At 34.0% G+C, this 23,056-nt stretch overlaps 2 protein-coding genes across 2 annotated transcripts in view; one reads left to right on the forward strand and one right to left on the reverse strand.

The window, feature by feature from the left end:
• Nucleotides 1-15,346, reverse strand: part of LOC107443214 (kelch-like protein 10) — a 23,625-nt gene extending 8,279 nt beyond the window's left edge. Inside the window, exons 1-7 of the mRNA XM_087157863.1 lie at nt 15,223-15,346; nt 13,884-13,956; nt 11,913-12,063; nt 10,553-10,689; nt 5,969-6,155; nt 3,207-3,362; nt 2,709-2,807 (exon numbers count right to left, since the gene is read on the reverse strand). Coding sequence (XP_087013989.1) covers nt 2,709-2,807; nt 3,207-3,362; nt 5,969-6,155; nt 10,553-10,689; nt 11,913-12,063; nt 13,884-13,926 — 773 coding nt within the window. The 5' untranslated portion in view covers nt 13,927-13,956; nt 15,223-15,346. The remainder of the gene's footprint in view (nt 1-2,708; nt 2,808-3,206; nt 3,363-5,968; nt 6,156-10,552; nt 10,690-11,912; nt 12,064-13,883; nt 13,957-15,222) is intronic.
• Nucleotides 15,347-18,524: 3,178 nt separating this feature from the next.
• Nucleotides 18,525-19,927, forward strand: LOC107443618 (cyclin-dependent kinase 2). Its single transcript, XM_016057582.5, has one exon. The coding sequence runs from the start codon at nt 18,844-18,846 to the stop codon at nt 19,732-19,734; it is 891 nt and encodes a 296-aa protein (XP_015913068.2). The 5' UTR covers nt 18,525-18,843; the 3' UTR covers nt 19,735-19,927.
• Nucleotides 19,928-23,056: the final 3,129 nt, after the last annotated feature.

A 23,056-nucleotide genomic window follows, 5' to 3' on the forward strand; every position in this document is an offset into this window, starting at 1 on the left:
AGCGGAAAAATGATGTAGCCTGTATCACATAAAAGTAGCACAATACGGAAATAATTAGATTTAACTAGGTGTCGTTGTTCTCAATATAGCAGGATGGAAACGGGGAAAATAACGTGAGCCGTATCACATTAAATTATCTCAATATGAAATTATAGGTTTAACTAGGTCTCGTTGTTCTCAATATGGCTGGATGAAAAGGGAAAAAATGATGTAAGCCGTATCACGTAAAAGTAGATCAATACGGAATTAATTAGGTTTAATTAGGTCTCGTTGTTCTCAATATAGCTGGATTGAAAGCGGAAAAAATGATGTAGCCTGTATCACATAAAAGTAGCACAATACGGAAATAATTAGATTTAACTAGGTCTCGTTGTTCTCAATATAGCAGGATGGAAACGGGGAAAATAACGTGAGCCGTATCACATTAAATTATCTCAATATGAAATTATAGGTTTAGCTAGGTCTCGTTGTTCTCAATATGGCTGATGAAAAGGGAAAAAATGATGTAAGTCGTATCACGTAAAAGTAGATCAATACGGAATTAATTAGGTTTAATTAGGTCTCGTTGTTCTCAATATAGCTGGATTGAAAGCGGAAAAATGATGTAGCCTGTATCACATAAAAGTAGCACAATACGGAAATAATTAGATTTAACTAGGTCTCGTTGTTCTCAATATAGCAGGATGGAAACGGGGAAAATAACGTGAGCCGTATCACATTAAATTATCTCAATATGAAATTATAGGTTTAACTAGGTCTCGTTGTTCTCAATATGGCTGGATGAAAAGGGAAAAAAATGATGTAAGCCGTATCACTTAAAAATAGCTCAATACGGAATTAAACAGGGAAAATCGTTTTTAAGAGTTGCCCCTTCCACCAGGTGAACCGCAAGATACGAGGGGAGAGGGTAAAAGTATAAAGTTTACTATACAGGCAAATGACGATTTAGTTATATTTATTTAAATTTTATACTGACTCGAATGACTCTAAAACCAAGCCAGATGTTAGAGGAGAATTAGTATGAACAATTTTGTATATACTTTCAATCTAAACAAGGAAGATGCATTAAATTGAATAAAATTAAATAAAACTCGAAAGTTATTAAATTTTTTAATAAATCAACCGTTTTTGTACTTCTATTTACAAATCTGACCCAGCAGTGCGGACGAGTGAATCCTATGCATTATTTTCTATAAGCTGAAAGTGCCAAGCCAATTGGAGTTTTTAGAAGTTTCATGCTTAAAAAAAATAAAACTTTTGCATTTATACATATTATTGATGCATATTGACAAGTGAGGTATTGTGTACTTTATATATTTTTTTAAACCAAAGGTAAGCAATAATTTCAAAATTAGGAAGATTTCATACGTAGAAAGGTATAAATTGAAAGTTATAAAAGTTATATACTTGTAACTCTCATAACTTTAAAACTATTAGACTTATCAACTTAGTTTTTTATCTCCTTCAATTAGGTGTAAAATATATCTCGTGAACTATACAAAAATTATTAATACTTTATTTCGGATTTTTTTCTTTATTTTCCTTTAAAAAAAATCCAAAAAATACATTTTATTTTATTTTACAACCGTCGTTTGTACAGCCGGCCCAATTATTAGGTTTACGACTACTACATAAACCCAATAATATGCAAATATGTATGTATAATATTATAATATGTAAATTGCACGGCAACTCCGTAGTCTTGTCATTTTGAAACTAATCCAGGAGACAAGGAACTCCTGGATCAAGTATTGGGAGAAATTTGCTTTCGTAGAGGACTTTTCGATGGAACAAACCCACATTTGCGTTGCATGGAGAGGAAGACCACGAGATCCTCCCACGGTAACCCTGACCCCAAAAGTACTCTAATCCATGATCCGTCTACCACTGAGGATATTTCACGTCAGCACTGCGATCAGCGCAAGCCGGATGCAGATTCATATCAATCAGTCATCGCTGGGATTCGAACCCCGGTTCAGTGTGAACCCTGTGAGCCGCGATGGCTCAATGGATAGAGCATTCGCCTTCCAATGAGGCGAACCGGGTTCGAATCCCAGTCGATACGAATTCTACATCTGGCTTGCACCGACCACAGTGCTGACGTGAAATATCCTTAGTGGTAGACGGATCATGGGTAAGAGTCCCCTTGTTGTCAGGCTAACTGTGGGAGGTTCTCGGGGTCTTCTTCTTCCTGTAACGCAAACGTGGATTGGTTCCATCAAAAAGTCCTCCACGCAGGCAAATTTCTCCCAATACTCGATTCAAGAGTTCCCTTGTCTTCTGGATTGGGTTCAAAATTACAAGGCTACGGAGTTGAACATTAATGGTCGTAAATCCATAAAATTGGGTCTGCTGTTCACAACGACGGTTATAATATAAAATATAAATATAAAATAAGTTTACTGTGAGTTGGAATAACTTTTCATTCAATTTCAAGGTGATAAAATTAAGTTTCATGCAGTTATTTATCCAATGTGCTGTTTTTGTGACAATGTGCTCTAAAAATTTCCGCAGCAACATAGAATATATTTTTACTTGCAACATAGAATATATTTAAAAGATCTATATTGATAAAGTATGCTTTGCAATTTTAAAAATATCCCACAATAACTTCACTTAACGTTACTATTGAAAATTTAAAATAGATAGATATGTTTTTTTTTAAAAAAAAGAAGAAGAAAAGCGTAAAAGGTGCAAAATTTTCTTACTGGTGCTTCTTGACTTTTTCAATGAAGTACTGAGTGTCAAGTAAACCAAGTCGGACACATCTCATTATAGAATCAATGTATTGCTTCCTCTCATCTGCCCTAATAACAATACACACATATATACAATTATGCGCAAAAGATATATATATATATATATATATATATATATATATATATATATATATGATATAGGTTAATCATTCCTTTCGTAACAATTAGCATATTAACATAATGTGCTGACAAAACTTATAATAACTATATGAACCATTTGCAAAATGTCTTTTCGAGTTTAAAATAATTTCGATTTTTAAAAAATAATTATAAATAAGAAGCAATTACGGGAGACAGTGGAGCAAGTGGGATGCATTATAAAATGAGCATCCAAAATTTCGACCGCTTTCCTGACTCATCCATTGGGGTAATATTTTGCAGGTATTTAATTGGAAAAAAAATAATTGAAAAAAAAAAAACAATTTTGTAAATTATCAATTCATTTACTTGTGGTCTATCCAACGGATGCCGGCTTCCCAGACCGTCTCTTCGCTGCGCACATTGATTCTGTCAGAATTCAGCAACTTAATAACATCTTGCAGAGGCAATTCCAAGAAATCTTCACTCTTCCGAACTACTTCTACAAAATGACTCATCAAGTACCTTTTAGAATTGAAATATATTAGATCTTTATCGCAAATTACAGAGGAAAAAACTTCTAAGTCAAAAGCATTCCAGCATTTACAATTCAAAATAAGCATATAAAATGAGAAAATTCATATAAAATGAAAAATACACTTTCAAAACGATGTAAAAAAGAAGTTACTAAAAACCAAACCAAAAGAAAGACCGTTTGAAGAACAAAGCAGCTTTAGGCAAATTTGATAGAATTTTTTTTATTGCATCGGAGAAAGTTCCGGCAGTGGCCGAGCGGTCAGCGTGCCTGACTGTGAAGCCTACGGTTGCGGATACGAAACCCGCTCAGGTCAGGATGCGAATGTGACCCACCCTATAGAACGGATATCTGTGGCAGTGTGGCGTGGGTAATGTTGCTCGCCTCCGTGACTTAGGTTCACAGGTGCCCACTGGGTAACGTTAAATGAGTAACACCTCCGGCATCTTTCTAGGTGAAGAACGGAAAGTTCAGTACCTGCCGTTGAGAAAAAAAAGGAAAAAAGAAAGAAAAAAAACATCGGAGAAAGTTCTTAAGTTAGTCTTAGCTTTACAATATTAATTTCTTTGTTTATTTATTTCACCCTTAATTCCAAAAATCTCAATAAACGAAGATAGGACCGTAGTGGTTCAGGGGATAGAAAGTTTGCCTTCCAATTAAGTTTAACCGAGTTCGAATCCCAGTGGTGGCTGGCCGATACGAATTCCGCACATGACTCACACCGACCACAGTGCTGACGTAAAATATCGTTAGTGGTAGACGGATTATTTGTTGATGAAACCATGATCCGTCTACCGCTTAGGATATTTCACGTCAGCACTGTGGTCGGTGCAAGCCAGATGCGGACTCGCATCAATCAGCCATTGCTGGGATTCGAACCCGGTTCGCCTCATTGGAAGGCGAACACTCTATCTCCTGAGCCATCGTGGCTCTCAAAAATTGCATTGAAAATGTTTAGAGATAGTTTTAAAATTGCATCTATATTCAATGTGTTTACTGTGAGCCGCGATAGCTCAGGGGATAGAGTGTTCGCCTTCCAATGAGGCGAACCGGGTTCGAATCCCAGCAATGGCTGATTGATGCGATCCGCATCCGGCTTGCACCGACCACAGTGCTGACGTGAAATATCCTAAGTGATAGAAGGATCATGGGTTAGAGTCTCCTTGCCGTCAGGTAAGGCTAATCATAGGAAGTTTCTGTGGTGGCTCTCCGTGTAACGCAAATGCTGGTTAATTCCATTAAAAAGTCCTCAACGCCGGCAAATTTCTCCCAATGCTTGATCCAGGAGTTAACTTGTCTTCTGAATCGGGTTCAAAATTACAAGTCTGTGGCGTTGAACATTAGTAGTCGCAAACCCGAAAGTTGGATCAGCTGTTCAACGACGGTTATAAAATAAAATAAAATAACCGAAGATCCAAAAGGACAATCTGAGTGATTTTGGAGTAAAAGAATGATAGAAGTGTATTTGTCAATAAAGGGCCAAAGAATAATCTAAGGATAGCCGGGATATTTTGGCTATAAAATTACTCACCAAGAATATGAATATCATGAAGTACACAACTTAAATGAGTGTTACTAATTTATAGATTTTGCCAATTGGAAATGTCCTAAAATAAATGACCTAGTCTTCATGTCCTAAGTATCAACAATAAAGATTGATTTAAATTTACTAAAATGTCACCTTCAACTAACTGAGCTCTGCTATTCATTCTGAGCAAAAGAAAGATTCCTAAACAACATTATAGCAGTCACTGGTTCAGACCAGGCGCCTTTTTTGGGGCTCTTCTCTGTTGTTGCATTTCAGCGGCCTACGCGTTTTTTTACTACCTGTTTAACAATTACTGATTCTCCAATTAATTATCAAGTGTTGAAATTTTTTTATTCCATCGTGCCCCTGTACATTTTTCTATATGTTACCGGCAAAGTATGAAACGCTGACATTCTATGGAATGCATAGGCATTGTATACAATGCCGGCTGTTTTTAGGCAAGGTACGAAATATGAGAAGTATTACGTACTTTCCCTGGGCATTGTATACAATACCTAGGCATTCTATAGAAGGACAAATGCTATTTAGGTAAAGTATGAAACAAAACGTCCTAATGGGGTTATTGCGTAAATGATGTGCCTTTCTTAAAAAATAAAAATTTAATTGTGAAAAAATAATGAGAGTGCCATTAAAAAAAAATTATTCAAAATGCGTAAAGAAAAATGAAAGTTGCACAAAACATAATTTATGCCTTTCTTATTAAGGGAACCAAAAGTTTCATATAAAAAATAAGAAATTAACTTATTTGTTGCAACATGGCAGGCTTGAATGACATTTCAAATTACATTACGCAGCGAATCGGAGATTTATTTTGTACTTTGCCGATTTCTCATTTGGCATTCTATGCCTAGGAAATGTGGGAAATATAAATCGTTTAATACATTGCCGGCTAGTTTTAGGCATTATATACAATGCCTAGGCATTCCATAGAATGCCGGATTTCATACTTTGCCGCTAACAGATACACTATCACAATTTAATTGATAACAAACGTTAAGTTGAGCATCCAATAAAGTGATTCTTAAAAAGTACCAAAGTTTTCTATACCAATATACTGTTGTCTCCAGACTAAATACGAAGTAACATCTCGCAAATTGTCCGATGCCGATGCAATTCTCGCAGTTCATCCTCTCGATTAAAAATTGGCTGCAATCTTCTATCATTCCGTCAACGCAAAACTGATCCGCGGCTGGTAGTAAATTTGCCACGTTTTCCTCCGTAACTCCGGTTTTACCTGTGACCAATAAAACTCTAGTTCTTATTCCAATCTAAACATCACTGTAATCTTTCTCAGAAGCAAACAAAATAAAGTCCCTGGCCAAATTATTAGAAGAAGATTCTATGTAACATCAGGTGATACTATACAGCTTCATTGTTTTTTACGTGGCTGAAACCCGATTTGCATTTGTTTACATTCGTGCATTAATTGGTTAACATTGTAATGCAATATGTTAAAAATAAATACAAATAGAAAATATATAAAAAATCTTCCGAAAAAACCCCATTTCATGTATGTTTAAATACACTGGTTATCATAAATTAAGGAAAATTCACAAAAATCGCGATAACTCAAGAAATTACACATGGAATTTTATGAAACTTACCCACAATATACAACACATAGTAAGGTATTAAACAACATAAAAAGAAATTATCAGACATTAATAGTAGTATAGAAATTAGCACATGTATAAAATAAACAAATTGGAAGTATCGGTTTGCAATAGAAAAAGTACCTTTAATATGGAATATGATTGCCTCTAGAAGCAATACAGCACAAACAGCGATGTGTGATGCTTTCAATTATGCGGTCTATCAGTTCAATAGGAAGTGAGAGCCATTGCTCTTGTAAAGCAGTTGCAAGCGTGGCAAGGGTCTGAGGGGGCGGATTGATGGCAGATACACGCCTCCCTAGAGCATCCCAAACGTGCTCGATAGGATTCAAGTCCGGGGATCGAGCTGGCCACTCCATGCGAGTAATTGTTTCCTGTTGAAGATAATCATCAACAATGCGAGCTCTGTGTGGTCTTGCATTATCGTCCTGTAACAGGAAGCAATCACCAATTGCCCCGGCATATGGGCGCACATAAGCATCAAGGATGTTGTCTCGATAAACCTGAGCATTCACGGTTCCCCTTGGAAAGACATGGAGGTATGTGCGCCCTCCTAAGGATATGCCTCCCCAAACACAGACACTGCCTCTTCCGTATGCATCTCTTTCACGGATGTTTGATGGATGATAACGGGTCCCAGGTTCTCTCCATATCAAATAACGTCTACTGTCACTTTCTAGACTAAACCTGGACTCATCCGTAAAGAGAACAGGCCTCCATTGATCTGACGTCCAGTGGACATGTTGTCGGGCCCACTGCAAACGGTCTCTCCTATGGCGTGATGTGAGCGGCACGCAAATGGCTGGTCGTCTCGCATACAGACCACCTTCGTGGAGCCTTCTGCGCACAGTTGACGTTGACACCAACCTTCCGGTGGCTGCAGCAAGAGAGGATCTAAGATGTGTCGGAGTAGCGGTTCTATTCCTGCGTGCACTTAATGTCAAATATCGGTCATCGGCACTGGTCGTAACAGTTGGCCGTCCTTGACTGAACCTCCTAGATGCCGAATCTGTGGTTTGAAATTGCCTCCAAAGTCTATGAACCACAGATGGACTCACATTTAGCCATCTGGCCACTTCTGATTGACTCTGCCCTGCCTCTAGTCTCCCGATGGCTCTCCATCGTAGTTCTTCAGGCAAATGATGCCTAGAGGTCATTATTACGAATTGGCTATCTCAGATTTTCAATGTCGCAATCACAGTAAAATTTGTGTGCTTTCTCTCAAACTTGGACTTTTATGCTCCAGGCAGATGACGTAAGCCGAGTGCAGCGCCACTAATTTGCATATTGCAATTTTACTCAGCTACTCTTAGTGGACAACATATGCAAATTTTGCACGGTTTGGCTTACTTTTGAAAGAGTTATCGCTATTTTTGTGATTTTTCCTTAATTTATGATAACCAGTGTATAAAAGTATTGCCTATAAACTCGTGCAAAACATGTAATTTTTAAAAAACTACAGTGCGTTTACTGGATGGGTGATCGTGTAAAGCTAAGGGTGGTGGCGCTAGTGATAAAATTGCTCTTTCAAGACTTCCGGGTTACTGCTTCCGATATATTTTTACGCCGCAGATTGAAAAAACGCGCCATCATATTATTGTATCATATCTTTTGCAGTATTTCACATGTACCGAATTCTTTCTTTCAGCCTTTAAACTTCATCATTATCATATTAATATTATAATCATTAGAATATTTTCTAATTAGGCTAACTTAAAAAGATATTTTTAAAGATATTTTTGGCGACATTTTATTCAAATGTAGCCAAATAAGGGATAAAATACAAAACATGGCAAACCTTAAGAATTATTCACAATGAGATATTAACTTTCCAAAAAATGTTTTGGCCTTACGACCTCTGAGATTCAATACATTTCTGAAAGCTCTTATGAATGGTACAATTATGTTTAGATTTGAGCCCAAATTACAATAAACAAAACTGCATAGAATATTAGGCTTGTTCACACATCGCCTCGTAGTCATAACATAAGAGGAGGGATACACCGGAAATTTTCTAAATTTCTTCCGGTTTAAGGACGCTTGTTATTGTTTACATTAGACCACCCATCCATAATTTATCTAATAATTATAATATAATACCTGATATAATAAATATTCTATAGTTATATAATATATCGTCTATTTTATCCAATCGTGGAACTTATATTATATATCGTCTAATTTAACTAATTGTTACACGAACGTAAACAAGTGAATCGGCTTCAGTCGCGTAAAAACAATAAAGCTGTATAGTATCACCTGATAATTAATATTTTACATAGAATCTTATAATGTGTCTAATAATTTGGCCAAGGACTTTAAATAGAAAATAAAAATTATCTGGTCTAATCAATAAACAGCCGCAATCTCTGATCTGTGACCTTGCCAACGCCTCCTATAACTGAAAGCCTCAACATGGTTTCTTAGAGGTAGTCCGATCAGACCACTATGAAGGCAAACCAGTTTACGAAAGAGCCATTTGATACAAAATCTAGTAAAAATACGAAAGTGGTAGCAAATATATGTCTAAATTTTTTTTAAATTTGGAATTTGATTGGTTTGTCTAATTCACTTGTCGATCACTACAGATTCAATTCTCAAATATATATATATGAAAAATTTCTCTCAATTACTCTTATAATAGAATTTGGGTTCATGCGCACAACTGGTTCACTTTTTAAATAGTCTGCGCAGAACTACTTATAAAAAACCGAGTGGGAGCTTTCTGATGTAGGAAGTAATGGCCTTGCTCGCTCACACTTAAATCTAAACACTTATCAAATAAAAGAATTTTAAAAAATCTAAAGGGCCACAATTTGAAGACTAAATGAACACTTTTTTTGTTGATTTTATCAATTCACTTTCATTTTGTAATTTCAGAAGTATTCTCCAACCGTCGTATCTATTTTTAGGTTGACAAATTTTCTTGCATGCAGTTTGAGTTCATTTGGCTAGCTTTCATTTAATCAAATAATAAGTGTTTTTAAGCCTATTTTGTTGCTTTTTTATGACATGTTTCATCTTGAAGTTAAAACAATAATTGCAAGAATTCGCATAGTGTTTGTTTTACGTTAACCGAATCATTAACTTTATTTTCTAGTCTTTTACCTAGGGGATTTGTAGGGAAATTTTGCGCATGCGCTATAAAGCTCAAATAGAGTTAAGGGGAAACTATGCAAAATCTCTCTAATAATAGCGAGATACCTCGAACTTTACTCATCAAGTAAGAATGCGTTCATCCCGAAGTGAAGCACGCTTCAGTGTCAGTGAAGTGCACTTGTGCCAACATGATTAAAAAAAGAAGAGTGATTCAATGATCAGTCAGTGCCAAGAGGTAGTGGGTTCGATCCCCACCTGCCGAATACTCCCCGTGTAGTAAATGGTGATTGATGCACGTTAAAAATGTGTCAAGTCTCAAAGTTCTCCGTGTTCCTATAATAAATCATACCTCTGGGGGTACTGATCCTGGAGTTTCCTTGTCTTCTGGATTGGTTCAAAATTACAAGGCAACGGTGTTGAAGATTAGTAGTCGCAAACCCAAAATCGGGTTGACTATTCCACGACTGTTATAAAATAAAAGCCGTACCTGAGACGTGGTGGCTCAGGTTGCAGAGCATTCGCCTTCAATAAGGTGAACCAGGTTCGAATCCCAGTGGTGGCTGGTCGATATGAATTCTGCACTCGGCCTGCACCGATCGCAGTGATGACGTAAAATATTCTCAACAGTAGACGGATCATGGGATAGACTCCCCTTGCCAACAGGCTAACCATGGGAAATTTACGTGGATTTCCTCACCATGTGACGTAGATGCGGTTTAGTTCCCTCTAAAAGTCCTCCCCGAAGGTAAACTTCCTCCAATACTTGATCTAAGAGTTATCGTGTCTTCTGGATTTGTTTCAAAATCATAAGGCTACGGAGTTGAGCATTGATAGTCGTAAACTCAAAATTGAGCCGGCTGTTCAACGACTGTTATAAAATAAAAGTGTCTCGGCTGTTATAAAATAAAAAACCTCTAACCTGTATAAGCATAGTATATGATGAGTGATAGCATATCCGTTCCAATTCCTGGTATTCTGAACTCTCTACGGGGTTGTTTGTTGATCTTTGAAGTGAAGAGAGCTCTGAAGTATGGACTACACAGTGACATCACAGCCCTTGAAGAGAAAAGAAGATATAAAAGCAGTTTGATGTTACTTAAGCCTAGTTCCAATTCTCAATTAAAATGACTAACCGAAATTTTTCTCCGAGACATTTCGCCAAAAAATCGATAAAAGTACTCGGTCGCAGCCGCTCATAATTACACTCACTTCATTCTCATCTCAGTTTCTACAGGTTCCACCTTTAACCCTTTGCTTACGGCTAGTACAATAAGTGAACCACAATGGCTTCATCATGCTAAGCACCGTAAGCAAGAGGTTAAAGGGTAGAAATTTGGAAGAAACAACACGTAGAGTGGAATATTTGCTACCAAGATAGGCTCGTGATAACGTTATATAAAGTGTTATATGTTGTTGTAGTTCCTTTACGTCGCACTAGAGCTGCACAATTGATCCGAAGACATGCCATCACAATTTTGATCCTCTGCAGAGGGGCACACCAGCTTCGGTAGCCCGACGATCTGCACGCGAAGTCGAGCACCATATGGCAGAACAGTTTAACGAGGACCCATACCGCACACTCTCGGTCCCTACGCAGACTGATTCAAGTAGTCACCCACCTGCACACTGACCGCAGCCAGTGATGCTTGACTTCGGTGATCTGCTGGGAACCGTGTCTTAACGATCAGTCCACTACGGGACTCTTCCAGTTTATTGTTGTTGTAGTTCATTTACTTCGCACTAGAGCTGCACAATGGGCTATTGGCCACGGTCTGGGAAACATCCCTGAGGATGATCCGAAGACACGCCATCACAATTTTGATCCTCTGCAGAGGGGCACACCCGCTTCGGTAGCCCGACGATCTGCACGCGAAGTCGAGCACCTTATGGTCGAACAGTTTAACGAGGACCAATACCGCACACCCTCGGTCCCTACGCAGACTGATTCAAGTGGTCACCCACCCGCACACTGACCGCAGCCAGTGATGCTTGACTTCGGTGATCTGGCGGGAACCGTGTCTTAACGATCAGTCCACTGCGGGACTCTTCCAGTTTAAGGAAGCTTGTTATTGTTTACATTTAGTCAACTATCCATTGATACACAATCTTCTATATATTCAGATTAGAAGGTCTCGAAACTACAAACCTCGAAATAATCTCATTTGGGCCAAGAGCTCATAAAAAATAAGGTTTTTGAAATTAATGAAAATGAGCTGAAAAAGTTTGGAATCTTAAGAAATAAAACGATGAAAAGAAGAAAAAAAAAAGCGGAAACTTGCTTCTGCACCAATAAACAACCTTCGTCTTCAGTGTGTAACACAGCATCCCATATCTTTTTTTGCAATTTCATCTGTGACCACAGTTCGTGTGCTTTTCTCGTGAATTCAGCCTTAGAATCGGGAAGGAGTTTCTGAACAGTTACTTCTTCATCTAATAAAATGGAACAAATTTTCAAATATGCTGGAAAGGTAAAAAAATCTAGTTCAAAAAGTAGAGAAAGCATGGAAAAAGATTACAGAACAATGAAAAAAGAGAAAAAGAAAGTTATTTAAAAAAAAAATCCGGGAAAAAAATATATAATCTCTTCATTAGCTCACACGATTATGTCTGCAAAAGGGAGTGCTTTCTAATATTGTATCAATATAGCCAAAAAAATATCAATACAATAGTGTGAGGAGCAGTCAAGAAAACTTTTTAAAACAAATTAGAATAGAAAGCATTAAGATCATAAAAATCACGTAAAAAACCTAAAATAAAATGTAAAGGAAAAACATTACAAAACGTAAAACAAAATCTATAAAGCAAGTAGCGACTTACGTGTACGGAAAAATTTTCTGGAACGATTTAAAATATTTTCGTAATAAGATTGCCTTATTACACAATAGGAAAACAGAAGCGCAAATTGAGGTAAAAGAGTAAAAAGAGGATTTCGTTTTATAGTGCGTTCTTACTGCAGTACTAAAGATCGTTTGGTTTGTTAATTGCCAAGGATGGGCCCGAAAATGGATGTACTCACGATAATATTATACTGGAAAATTTAAAGAAGTTTGCAATTAATAAGGTTGATATTTAATTCTACAATTTTAATGATTTAAGAAAATTAACTTTTATTTGAGAAAAAAAGAGAAAGAAACACGATATATATATATCTATATTTTTTCTTTTTTTTCAGAGGGAGTATCTAAAATGAAATATTGAGATTTGCGTAAAATTAAGTTCTTTAATTGCGAAGGAAACAAGCTACTTTCAAGTTTTATCAAATTTAATGTTTCTGCTGCTAACGGCATTTTCAACAATTAGAGAGAATTTTGATTTACTAATTAAATGTTAGAGTAAAAGCTCGATGTAACAAGTGCGAGGCCTCTAACGAAAAGTCCTCTAATATGAAAAGTTTCCAAATCATCGACAAAATTTTAATATTGAAGATACAATAATTGTATGTTTATAGCGAAATGAAAAAAATATGGCCACTCACTATAAAAGCATTTTTTCCTATTTTTTCCCCTTTTCCTGAGAGAGTTAAAGAGGAATTCATTTTTCTTCTGTTGAAAAGAGCAATATTATACGAAAAAAAAAGTGAAATAAAGGACCTTTTTTTATTTATTTTGACAGCTATATTTTATTTTACATCCGTCGTTGAGCAGCCGACCCAATTTTGAGTTTACGACTACTAATGTTCAACTCCGTACTCTTGTAATTTTAAACCCAATCCAGAAGACGAAGGAACTCTTAGATCAAGTATTAAGAAAAATTGTCGTTGTGTAGGACTTCTTGATGAAACTAACCCTCGCTTTCTTTACATGAAGGGAAAAACCACTAAAACCTCCCGCCGTTAGCCTAACGGCAAGGGTTTCTCTAACCCATGATCCATCCACCACTGCAAGCCAGGTCCGGAATTCGTATCGACCAGTGGATTCGAACCCGGTTCCCCTCATTGTAAGCGAACGCTCTATGCCATGAGTCCCCAAGGCTCTGGTCTGAATATTAAAAAAAAAATCAACAGGAACATCACTTCACTTTATTATCCTTCCTAAAATCTTAGCCCATTATGCAAATAAAGCGAGTGCGGGTGACCATCAACCAAATCTTTATCCTCCTCACAAAAAATAATCCTATTATTATGAAGAATCCTATTGTAGGCAATATAACAAGATTCCTCAATAATAATAAAGCATTATTATAGGATAGCAATATAATAGGCAATATAATAGGATAATCCTATTATAGGCAATAAACATAACGTGTCTTACCATTACTCACATCAAAAATTATGGAATGCAGACTGAAATCCATCGTTGTGCCACTTCGCTGAATTTCATGAACCTTAATCACAAAGAAAGCACATTTAAACCGAAATTTTTTTACTCACATATAATTAAGAGTGATAATATATATATATATATATATAACCCGAAATTAATGTCGTTTCGGTGCTTTTGATATTTGCTATCAAGACTTTATTTTTAATCAACAGTGTATTCACCCTCGTTGGCAACAACCTTTCAATGCCGGATCGAAAATTAATCAAAATGGATAAAAAAAAAAATGAATTGGTTTTTAAGACTAACGAATATTTTATTCACCGAAAGGACATTACTTTCCGGTCTCCCTAATATATGTATAAACTTTTGAGTACTTGGCTAGCCGAAAAATACCCTCAGAAGTACGAAAGTTTTTCATACTTACTATAGGAATATACGTACTATTGTCTCCAGACTGAATAGAAAGTAATAACTCGCAAAACAAAATGCAATTTCTGCATTTCATCCTCTTGATTAAAAAATATGTGCAACCTACGATCATTGAACAAACATAGAGGAGTGCAAAATGATATATTTTTGTATAGGAATTTCACGAGTTGAAGCGAGAGGAAAAATATGTTTATTTACAAAATCAGCCAAACAGCAGCAATTCACAATGAAATTTTGACACGTTGAAATATAGCATGAGATGTAGTGAATAATATAAAAAAAAAATAAATCCATTCTCAAATAGTGGAGTTGTCACTAAAAAATTGCATAAATTTCAAAATAAGTACGCATGTTCGCTGTGTTATTTTGTTTCAGAAATCATTTTTTCTTTTTGTTATCAATTTTGATAAATATTTAATGTTCAGATGAGTTTTGATGTTCAGATGAGATGAGTTTCGATGAATATTAATGTTCAAAAATTACAAGATAAGAGTCAGGGTAAAAATATTAATTTTTCTTCTTAAATACTTAATAAGCTAACTAAGATTTTTTTAAATAATTTGAATAAAAACTGCATTAGGAAAATTTTGCTATCAATAATAATTTTATGGATTAATCAAGGAAAATAAAAATATTTGTCCATATGAATTTCTCGGGTTTATGTTTTGAGTTTTTTTCCGAAATAAACCAGCTATAAAAAATTAATTTAGCATCATATATTGCTAAAATCTCATTTTAGACATTGGCATTTTATTATACAAATAGGTTTCATTTCTTCAGTTAAAATTTCTAAAATTTTGATGTATCTTAACAGCATACACAGAAGTATAACCTAAATATTGTTCAACCTGAAAATTGAAATTAAATAAATAATAATAATTAATTTCAAATGTGTTACTTTGATTCTATAGCACAGCGGATTGACGAATTTTTTTCTCGCAATTGTCCTAAATTTACAGAGAGAATTAAATATTTTTTTATTAAAATTTGAATAATAAATGTAAAAACAATTTTGTGAAACCGTATATAATAAAAAGACACATTTTGAAAATTAATGAGATTTTTTATATGCCATGCTGGAGCCAACTCATAAAATAAAATGATTTGTTTCATGTTCTTGGGACATTATTCAGAAACCATTTTTAGAGAATGAGATACCTGCAGGTGACGTTAGGTGGGTATCTCGATCCTGATTGGTTGTTGAACGTGGCATTTGTTTACGTTTGCCTTTATTCTTTCAATTCTATTTTGAGTAAGTCAAGCCCGTCAAGTATTAATTCTCTTAAGTTGACACATTCTATATTCTTACACAAAGATTTTTTCTCAAGGATTTCAATGCTTTTAAGCAGTGACTTAACACAAGGACAGGCACGAAGCCATGTAGAACATTAACAAACTAATTATGCATCGAAGTTGCAGGTACACAAAACAAAAATATATCATGGTTTCAATAAAATTGTAGTTGTAGTTTATTTACGTCACACTAGAGCTACATAATGGCCTATGGCGACGGTCTGGGAAGCATCCCTGAGGATGATCCGAAGACATGCCATCACAATTTTGATCTTCTGCAGAGGGGGTGGCACCCCCTCTTCAGTAGCCCGACGACCTGCGCGTGAAGTCGAGCACTTTACGGTAGAACAGTTTAACGAGGACCAATGCAGCACACCCTCGGTCCCTTCGTAGATTGATACAAGTGGTCACCCATTCGCACATTGACCGCAGCCAGTGATGTGATGCTTGACTTCGGTGTTCTACTGGTAACCGTGTCTTAACAATCAGTCCACTCCGGAACTACAATAAAATACACAAAAAAATAATAAATCTCAATTAAGTCAAGGAAGTAGACGAGACTGATTCGATGTGGGATACGGCTCTGTATCCAATTAACTTATTGTTATTTAACATTCTAACTTGTGTAGAAAAGCTTAGCTCAACTTTAATAAGCCATTTTGCTAATAAAGATTAGCTGGCGCAATCGTCAGATGTCACATGGGTGGCAATGGGAGGTCTTCTTCTTCTTTTTGAAGTGCAAGTACCTGATTCCCTTCCCAAGTTGTGGACTCTTTTTGCCGACGAGGAATGCTATGAAACAGGAGACATTTTTTTTTTTCTGAATTTGTTCCCCGACCAGAGAATTTCTCATCTAAGACAGAAAAAGTTTTAAAAAGGCAACAGAAAACGACCTTTAACAGACAATTGCAAAGCTCTTACGCCAAAAAAAAAGAAAAAAAAAAAGAAAAAAAAAGAAAAAGAAAAAGGGACAGCGATCACAGACTTCCATGTCGAATGAAAACATACCTTCCATTACAACTACTGGAAACTGAAGAGTGATTTTGAGAACGCTGTTTGGCTTTCTTGTTAACGCCATCTATTTCGTCTTTCGGTAACTTTTCCCCAATATCGCTTCCCCGTAATTTGTTCACAAAATGTATTTATCATTTATTAATTCTTAAAGTTTCAATGATTGTATTTTCCATCTTAGTTTTGAGTAAAATTTTAATTTTCCTTTACCGAGAATGAAATAGCGTCATAATTTTTTTATTTTCTTCTCCTCCTCCTCTCTCTCTCTTCAAAAAAAAAAAAAAATAATAATAATAATAATAATTGAAATCTAGCTTTTTTTAAAATTTTTTCTGCTGTTTTTGTTTCTTTGTTTAAAATATTAATTCCTTGGATACTGTATAATATTATTATTAACGTTTATAGTACAGGCTTTTCAGCTAAATGCAAGCTTCTAATTATAGTAAAACATCAAATTATTACACTGTCAATTATTAATGTTTTTTTTAAAGAAATTACTGTTTAAAAAAATTTCATGATTTTTGCTTTCTAACAGTCATGGACCATGAAGATGTTTCCTCTGAAAATCAAACAGGATTTGATGGTATTTGTTTCACTTTCCTCAATAATGATTCATCAGATTTTAGTTAGCATCCTGTTTTCCCCTTGCTCATTGTAAATTTCTTCTCACTTTATTTTTGTTGAAAATTCGTAAAACAAATAATTTTTCTACCGAGATTACAGAACATCCTGTATAGGTGCTATATTACAGAACATCCTGTTCAGATCACAGAGTAAACTGTGTAAGTTTTAAAACAGTCAGTGCATTCAAAAAAGTTGCATGGTTCTTAAGCTATACCTTTTTTTTTCTCTCAAAAAAATTATAACTATTTATCATTCTAGTCTAGGTTCGATGTCTGGGATTCTCTTCACCGTTCTTCTCGAGTGTTGCAAGTTTAGGATTTTGTCTTACAGACTTATGCAACTGAAAGAAAATTTGATCGAACTAGTCCTCTCCTTTGGATTTCTGAAAAAATGTCCCTTTCCTGATTCAGTTGAAACATTTCGAACATCTTTCGTCTCGTAACAGCTCTTCAAAGGTTAAGATCGATGGAAATATTTCTGACCAATCACGCACAAAGCATATACTCTAACTCAGGGAGAAATCAGGGAGATAAGAACTTGGTTACATGCTACAAACACTCCTTGATAATTTTATGTAAATAATACGCTGATTCAACAATGATCAAGTATATCGATATACTAATTCAAATAAAGAGATGCAAATATTTGCAGGCATAAAGTAATTTCGGGATTGAAATTCAAAAGCATCACTGGCTACGGTCAGTGTGCGGGTGGGTGACCACTTGGATCAGTCTGCGTAGGGGCCGAGGGTGTGCGGTATTGGTCCTCGTTAAACTGTGCTACCGTAAAGTGCTCGACTTCGCGCGCAGCTCGTCGGACTACCGAAGCGGGGGTGCCATCCCTTCTGCAGAGGATCAAAATTGTGATGGCATGTCTTCGGATTATCCTTCGGGATGTTTCCCAGACAGTCGCAAATAGTCCACTGTGCAGCTCTAGTGTGACGTAAATTAGCAACAACAGCAAAAATAAAGATTGGAAATTACAAATCATTTTCTAAGACGAATGTAAAAAGTACTTTTAACATGTTTAAAAAATTCAAAGTATATAATCATAAGAGATTGAAACATTTAATAAGGAGAGTCTTAAAAATGAAAACTCTCAGTTTAGAAAACGAGTATGAATTTTTTCATTGGCGGAGGGAAAAAATACAGTACACGTGACCTGCAGAAAAAATAATCAAATAATCAAAAAATAATCAAAATAATCAAAAAAATACCTGCAGAAAAAATAATAAAATAATCAAAAAATAATCAAATGAATACGTAAAGGCTTCATCATATCATCATTTTGGAATAAAAGAAACTGAAATTTAAGAAACAATAATTCATTATAATTTAATTCTTTTCAGATAAAATCAACTGATCTTGGCATGGGAATTCCTTTGCACTCCTGAGTCACCGCTGATTTGTAGGGTTAATGGGATAGAACTTTAGCGGTTACGGTTTTTTTTTTTATTTAATCATTTACCATATAATCCGCCTTTACATCTCATCTCAACTCTACTAGAGTGGGAAATATGAGCCAAAAAAAAGTGATTGACATCGTATGTTTGCCGCTTAATCTTTTCGTGTGATGTACCGCTATTTACATTATGGCGGAATTAAAAGATTTTGGTAGTCTTCAAAAAATAGGAGAAGGCACATACGGTGTTGTTTACAAAGCAACAGATATAAACTCTAAGAAAGTTGTAGCTCTAAAAAAAATACGCTTAAAATCGGAAACCGAAGGTGTCCCCAGTACTGCTCTGCGAGAAATCAGTTTATTAAAAGAATTAGACCATCCAAATGTTGTTCGACTGGAAGATGTTGTTTATTGCAATCAAAAACTTTATTTGGTTTTTGAGTTTTTAGATTTAGATCTAAAAAAACTATTAGATCAACAGGGTAACGTTGGTTTATCCTTAGATGTTGCAAAAAGTTATTTATGTCAACTTCTTCAAGGTTTAGCATATTGTCATGCACGGAGAGTTCTTCATCGCGATCTCAAACCGCAAAATTTGTTAGTTGACAAATGCGGGACGATAAAACTTGCAGATTTTGGTTTAGCCAGAGGCTTCACTGTCCCTGTGAAAGCTTACACTCACGAGATAGTTACCTTATGGTACAGAGCACCAGAAGTACTGTTGGGTGCCAAACATTACAGTATGGGTGTTGACATATGGAGCATTGGTTGCATATTTGCTGAAATGTTGACAAAGCGTCCACTCTTTCCCGGAGACTCTGAAATAGATCAATTGTTTAGAGTTTTTCGAACCTTGGGAACGCCAGACGAAGATAGTTGGCCAGGTTGCTCTGAATTACCAGATTATAAAACCACATTCCCACGGTGGGCACCCCAAGATGTCGGAACAATTTTACCAATGCTGAGCCTGGAAGGTCAAGATCTTCTACTAAAAATGCTTACTTATGAACCCGAGAGTAGATTGTCTGCCAAACGAGCACTTGCACATCCATTTTTAAGAAACGTTTTATCTCAAGTTTAATTTATTTTTATCGAATGCAATGATTTTAACTTATTAATGTACATTTTAACTTCGAATGTATTCAGACAAGGCAATGTAAAGAAAGCCAATTTTTATAATGTGATATTCCACAAATGTAATGCACTTATGCGTGAGATTTTATAAAATATTTATCTTTGATAATTTTAATATAATATACTCGGCCTTATCAAAATGTGTTTGTTACTCTTTCATTTAAAAATATTTTACACATTAATGAAAGGTATTTTCTTAAGAAACAATATTAAAAAGTTCATAAATTTTATTTTAGGTCCCTAAAAATTTTTAGATCTTAATTCTTCGAAGACTGTCAGGAGCTTAAAATGTTATTTTCTTTTTCTTGGAGAATTTAGTTTTTTGCATCTGAGAACCAATTGGACATAAATCTTAATAGCTTCAGTATTTCTCTTCCGATTTAAAATTACGTATTGAATTAGCCCAGCAATTGTTCAATGCTCCAAATAAGTCAATATCTGAGTTTAAAAAAATTATATTTTAGTTATGATGAAATAAGTTCATTAAATTGACTTTGTTCATCACTTATGATCATGTTTTAACTTAAATGCAATGCTTAATCACTAAAAACAAAACAAAAAATTATAAATTGATCTTTTTTTTAATTTTTTTTTTTGGCATAAAATAATCTTTATTATTTTTATACAATATTGCTATACTTTTGTAATATAAGTTCCAAATAAAGGTTAATAGTTAATATCATTAAATGATGATTACTTTAATAAGAGAATTGAATTTTATTAAGTATATGTTGACATTTCTCTTTTCAAAAAGTTTTAGTAAATAGACTTCATTCAATTCTAATAATAGATTTGTTTAAACTAAAATCCTGTTTCATAAATTATAATAGATGTGTGGAGCTTTATTTTAATTCGTTAGTATCATGTGCATCACAGTTGTCCAATTTTTTAGCGGGAAGAAATTAAAATACACTGTCTTAATAGTTCTTTAAGTTCTTGTTTTTAACTTTGGTGAATTTAAAGTGGTCATAATTCATGAAAATTTTATTTGTCTAAATTATGGGAGATTTCTAATTATTGAGGAGGACATATACACACTACCTTACTTCCCACTAGAAGTGTAACTAGGGTTTACAGTACCTACTGATAAATTCAGTTTTGCATCTCCCTGCAATATGGTCTCAAGAGGCAATGCTTATAAGGATCATTTTGGATATTAGGATATGAGAAATGGATACTAGCTTATGATGTCATTGAGTAAATTTTTGTGCTTTGAAGAACATAAAGTAAGTAAAATACTTAAAATTTCAATAGTTAGAAGAAATATTAGCAAGAAATTAGAAGGCATATTCAAAAAGACTTAAAAATTATTTTTAAGTGTAAAAATCATAGTTTGAAAATCATTTCACACCATATTACTTATAAAATAAGCTTCCCATAAAAAGTAGATTTCTGTTTTAAATTATTTTTATTAATTTCAATTTCATGATACCTAGCAAATCAGTGAAGTTAATTTACATGAACTTTATTCTGACTATTGTAAACGTTCAACATTCTCATGTGAATTATGTTTGATTAATTATTTTTTACAATTTTTTTTAGTAAAATTGTGTAAATTTATAAATAATATTCTAGAAGGAAGTTAGAAATCAAAATTTGTTGTTAAAACTTTATAAATATAAAAAAAGCTTAACAAAAATGTTGCAAGAGCATTTTCATTTGCCACTGATTTGCGACAAATATCAAAAGCTACTATATTTTTCCTATGCATTAACAAAAGAGAGTGTTGGAACAGGGTTTGTTGATTTAAATCAGCTTGATTTAAATCACGATTTAAATCATGATTTAAATCAAATGATTTTTTTAAAAAAATCATTGATTTAAATCAAAAATTTTTTTTTATCTATATATATTGATTTTAAAAGTCAAAAAACAGTGTTTTTTTAATTTTTGATACTTTTATTATTTTCTTTTCTTAGTATTAAAATTTAATTTAAATAAATTGCTGCATTAATTAATTTTAGTTAATGAAATTACTTTTTTGGTGTGTGTTAAATTCCAACACATTTGAAATTACATTTTTAAAAATGTTTTGATTCTTGAGATTGAAAGTACAGATTAAAGTAAACATTTAATGCTGTCTTAATATAGACTTGCATAGCTGTAGAAAGTAATTAATAAACATGAATATTTTTCAAAAAATAATACAAATAATGTTAATTAAAATTCTACCTTTTGAATGAAAAAGCGTGAATTAAAATCTACATCATATTTTATTGGTGGAAAATGTGTATTTCTGAAGCTTGAGGTTATGTTAAAAAGAAATTACCCTAATATGCCAAAAACAGAAAAAGAAAAAAAGAGGGCTGATGAATTCAGATGTATTTTTCCAAATATAGTTTCATTCTTCCCTTTCAAACTCTTTCAAAGTCTATTTAATGCAGTAGGGTTATTAACTGGTATTTTTTTCTCATAATTTGTTTACAGTATCTTTGACATTATCAGATTTTCTGTAAAGAAATTTTGTGAAAAAAAATTCCAATGAGTGGATAGGTTTTCTAACTTTTTTTTTTTTAGCTTAACTTATCTATTTTGATATAGAATTAAAAATGAATATTTTAATATAAAAAAATTTAGATCAAATATTTATTTATTATTTGATGAATGACTACATTTATAAACACAGTCTGCTACATTTATTTTGTCATTTTAAAAATCAAGGGGAAAAAAAAGAAATCACAATTTTAAATTAAAGTTATGATTTGCTAACTGAAACTTTGTTTTAATAGTTAAAGTGCAGGGGTCTGTCCAAGCCAAATTTACTACCGTTTAACGGTATCGTTACAAATTCAACTTTAGGAAAAATGATAGAATAATCACACAAAATACTTTTTCTTAAAATTTTATTTTCGTGTCTCGTAAGAAACGATAAATCCATATTTTTACTATATTTGTGTTGATTTTTTAATATAATTTTTAATTTTCACAAAATAACTACCTCTCAGAAAAACCCAGACAGACCCCTGAAGTATTCTTTAAATTCTCTACTTAATCTAGTCTTTAAATTTTAATCATGCATTTCTTTCAAAACAGTTGCTATGCATTCAAAGCCATGTATTATAATGAAAAATTATTTTAGTTAGAGCTTCTAAAATATTGTTACAACATAGTTTTAATATTAAGTTAATTTGATTAAACATTTATAATTTTTTTTAATCATAAATTAAAGTTCTTACAGTGTATTTGAATAAAAATCAAAAAAATCTGATTTAAATCAAAAAAATCCGATTTAAATCAAAAAAGTCTGATTCTTTTGATTTTTTTAAAAA

This window comes from Parasteatoda tepidariorum, chromosome 2 (genome assembly GCF_982258835.1).
Source record: "Parasteatoda tepidariorum strain Cologne lab strain chromosome 2, Ptep-v5.0, whole genome shotgun sequence".
NCBI classification, from domain to species: Eukaryota; Metazoa; Arthropoda; class Arachnida; order Araneae; family Theridiidae; genus Parasteatoda; species Parasteatoda tepidariorum.

Excerpts from the sequence above, each read along its gene's own strand:
- LOC107443618 (XM_016057582.5), top strand. The coding sequence starts at position 18,844 with ATGGCGGAATTAAAAGATTTTGGTAGTCTTCAAAAAATAGGAGAAGGC.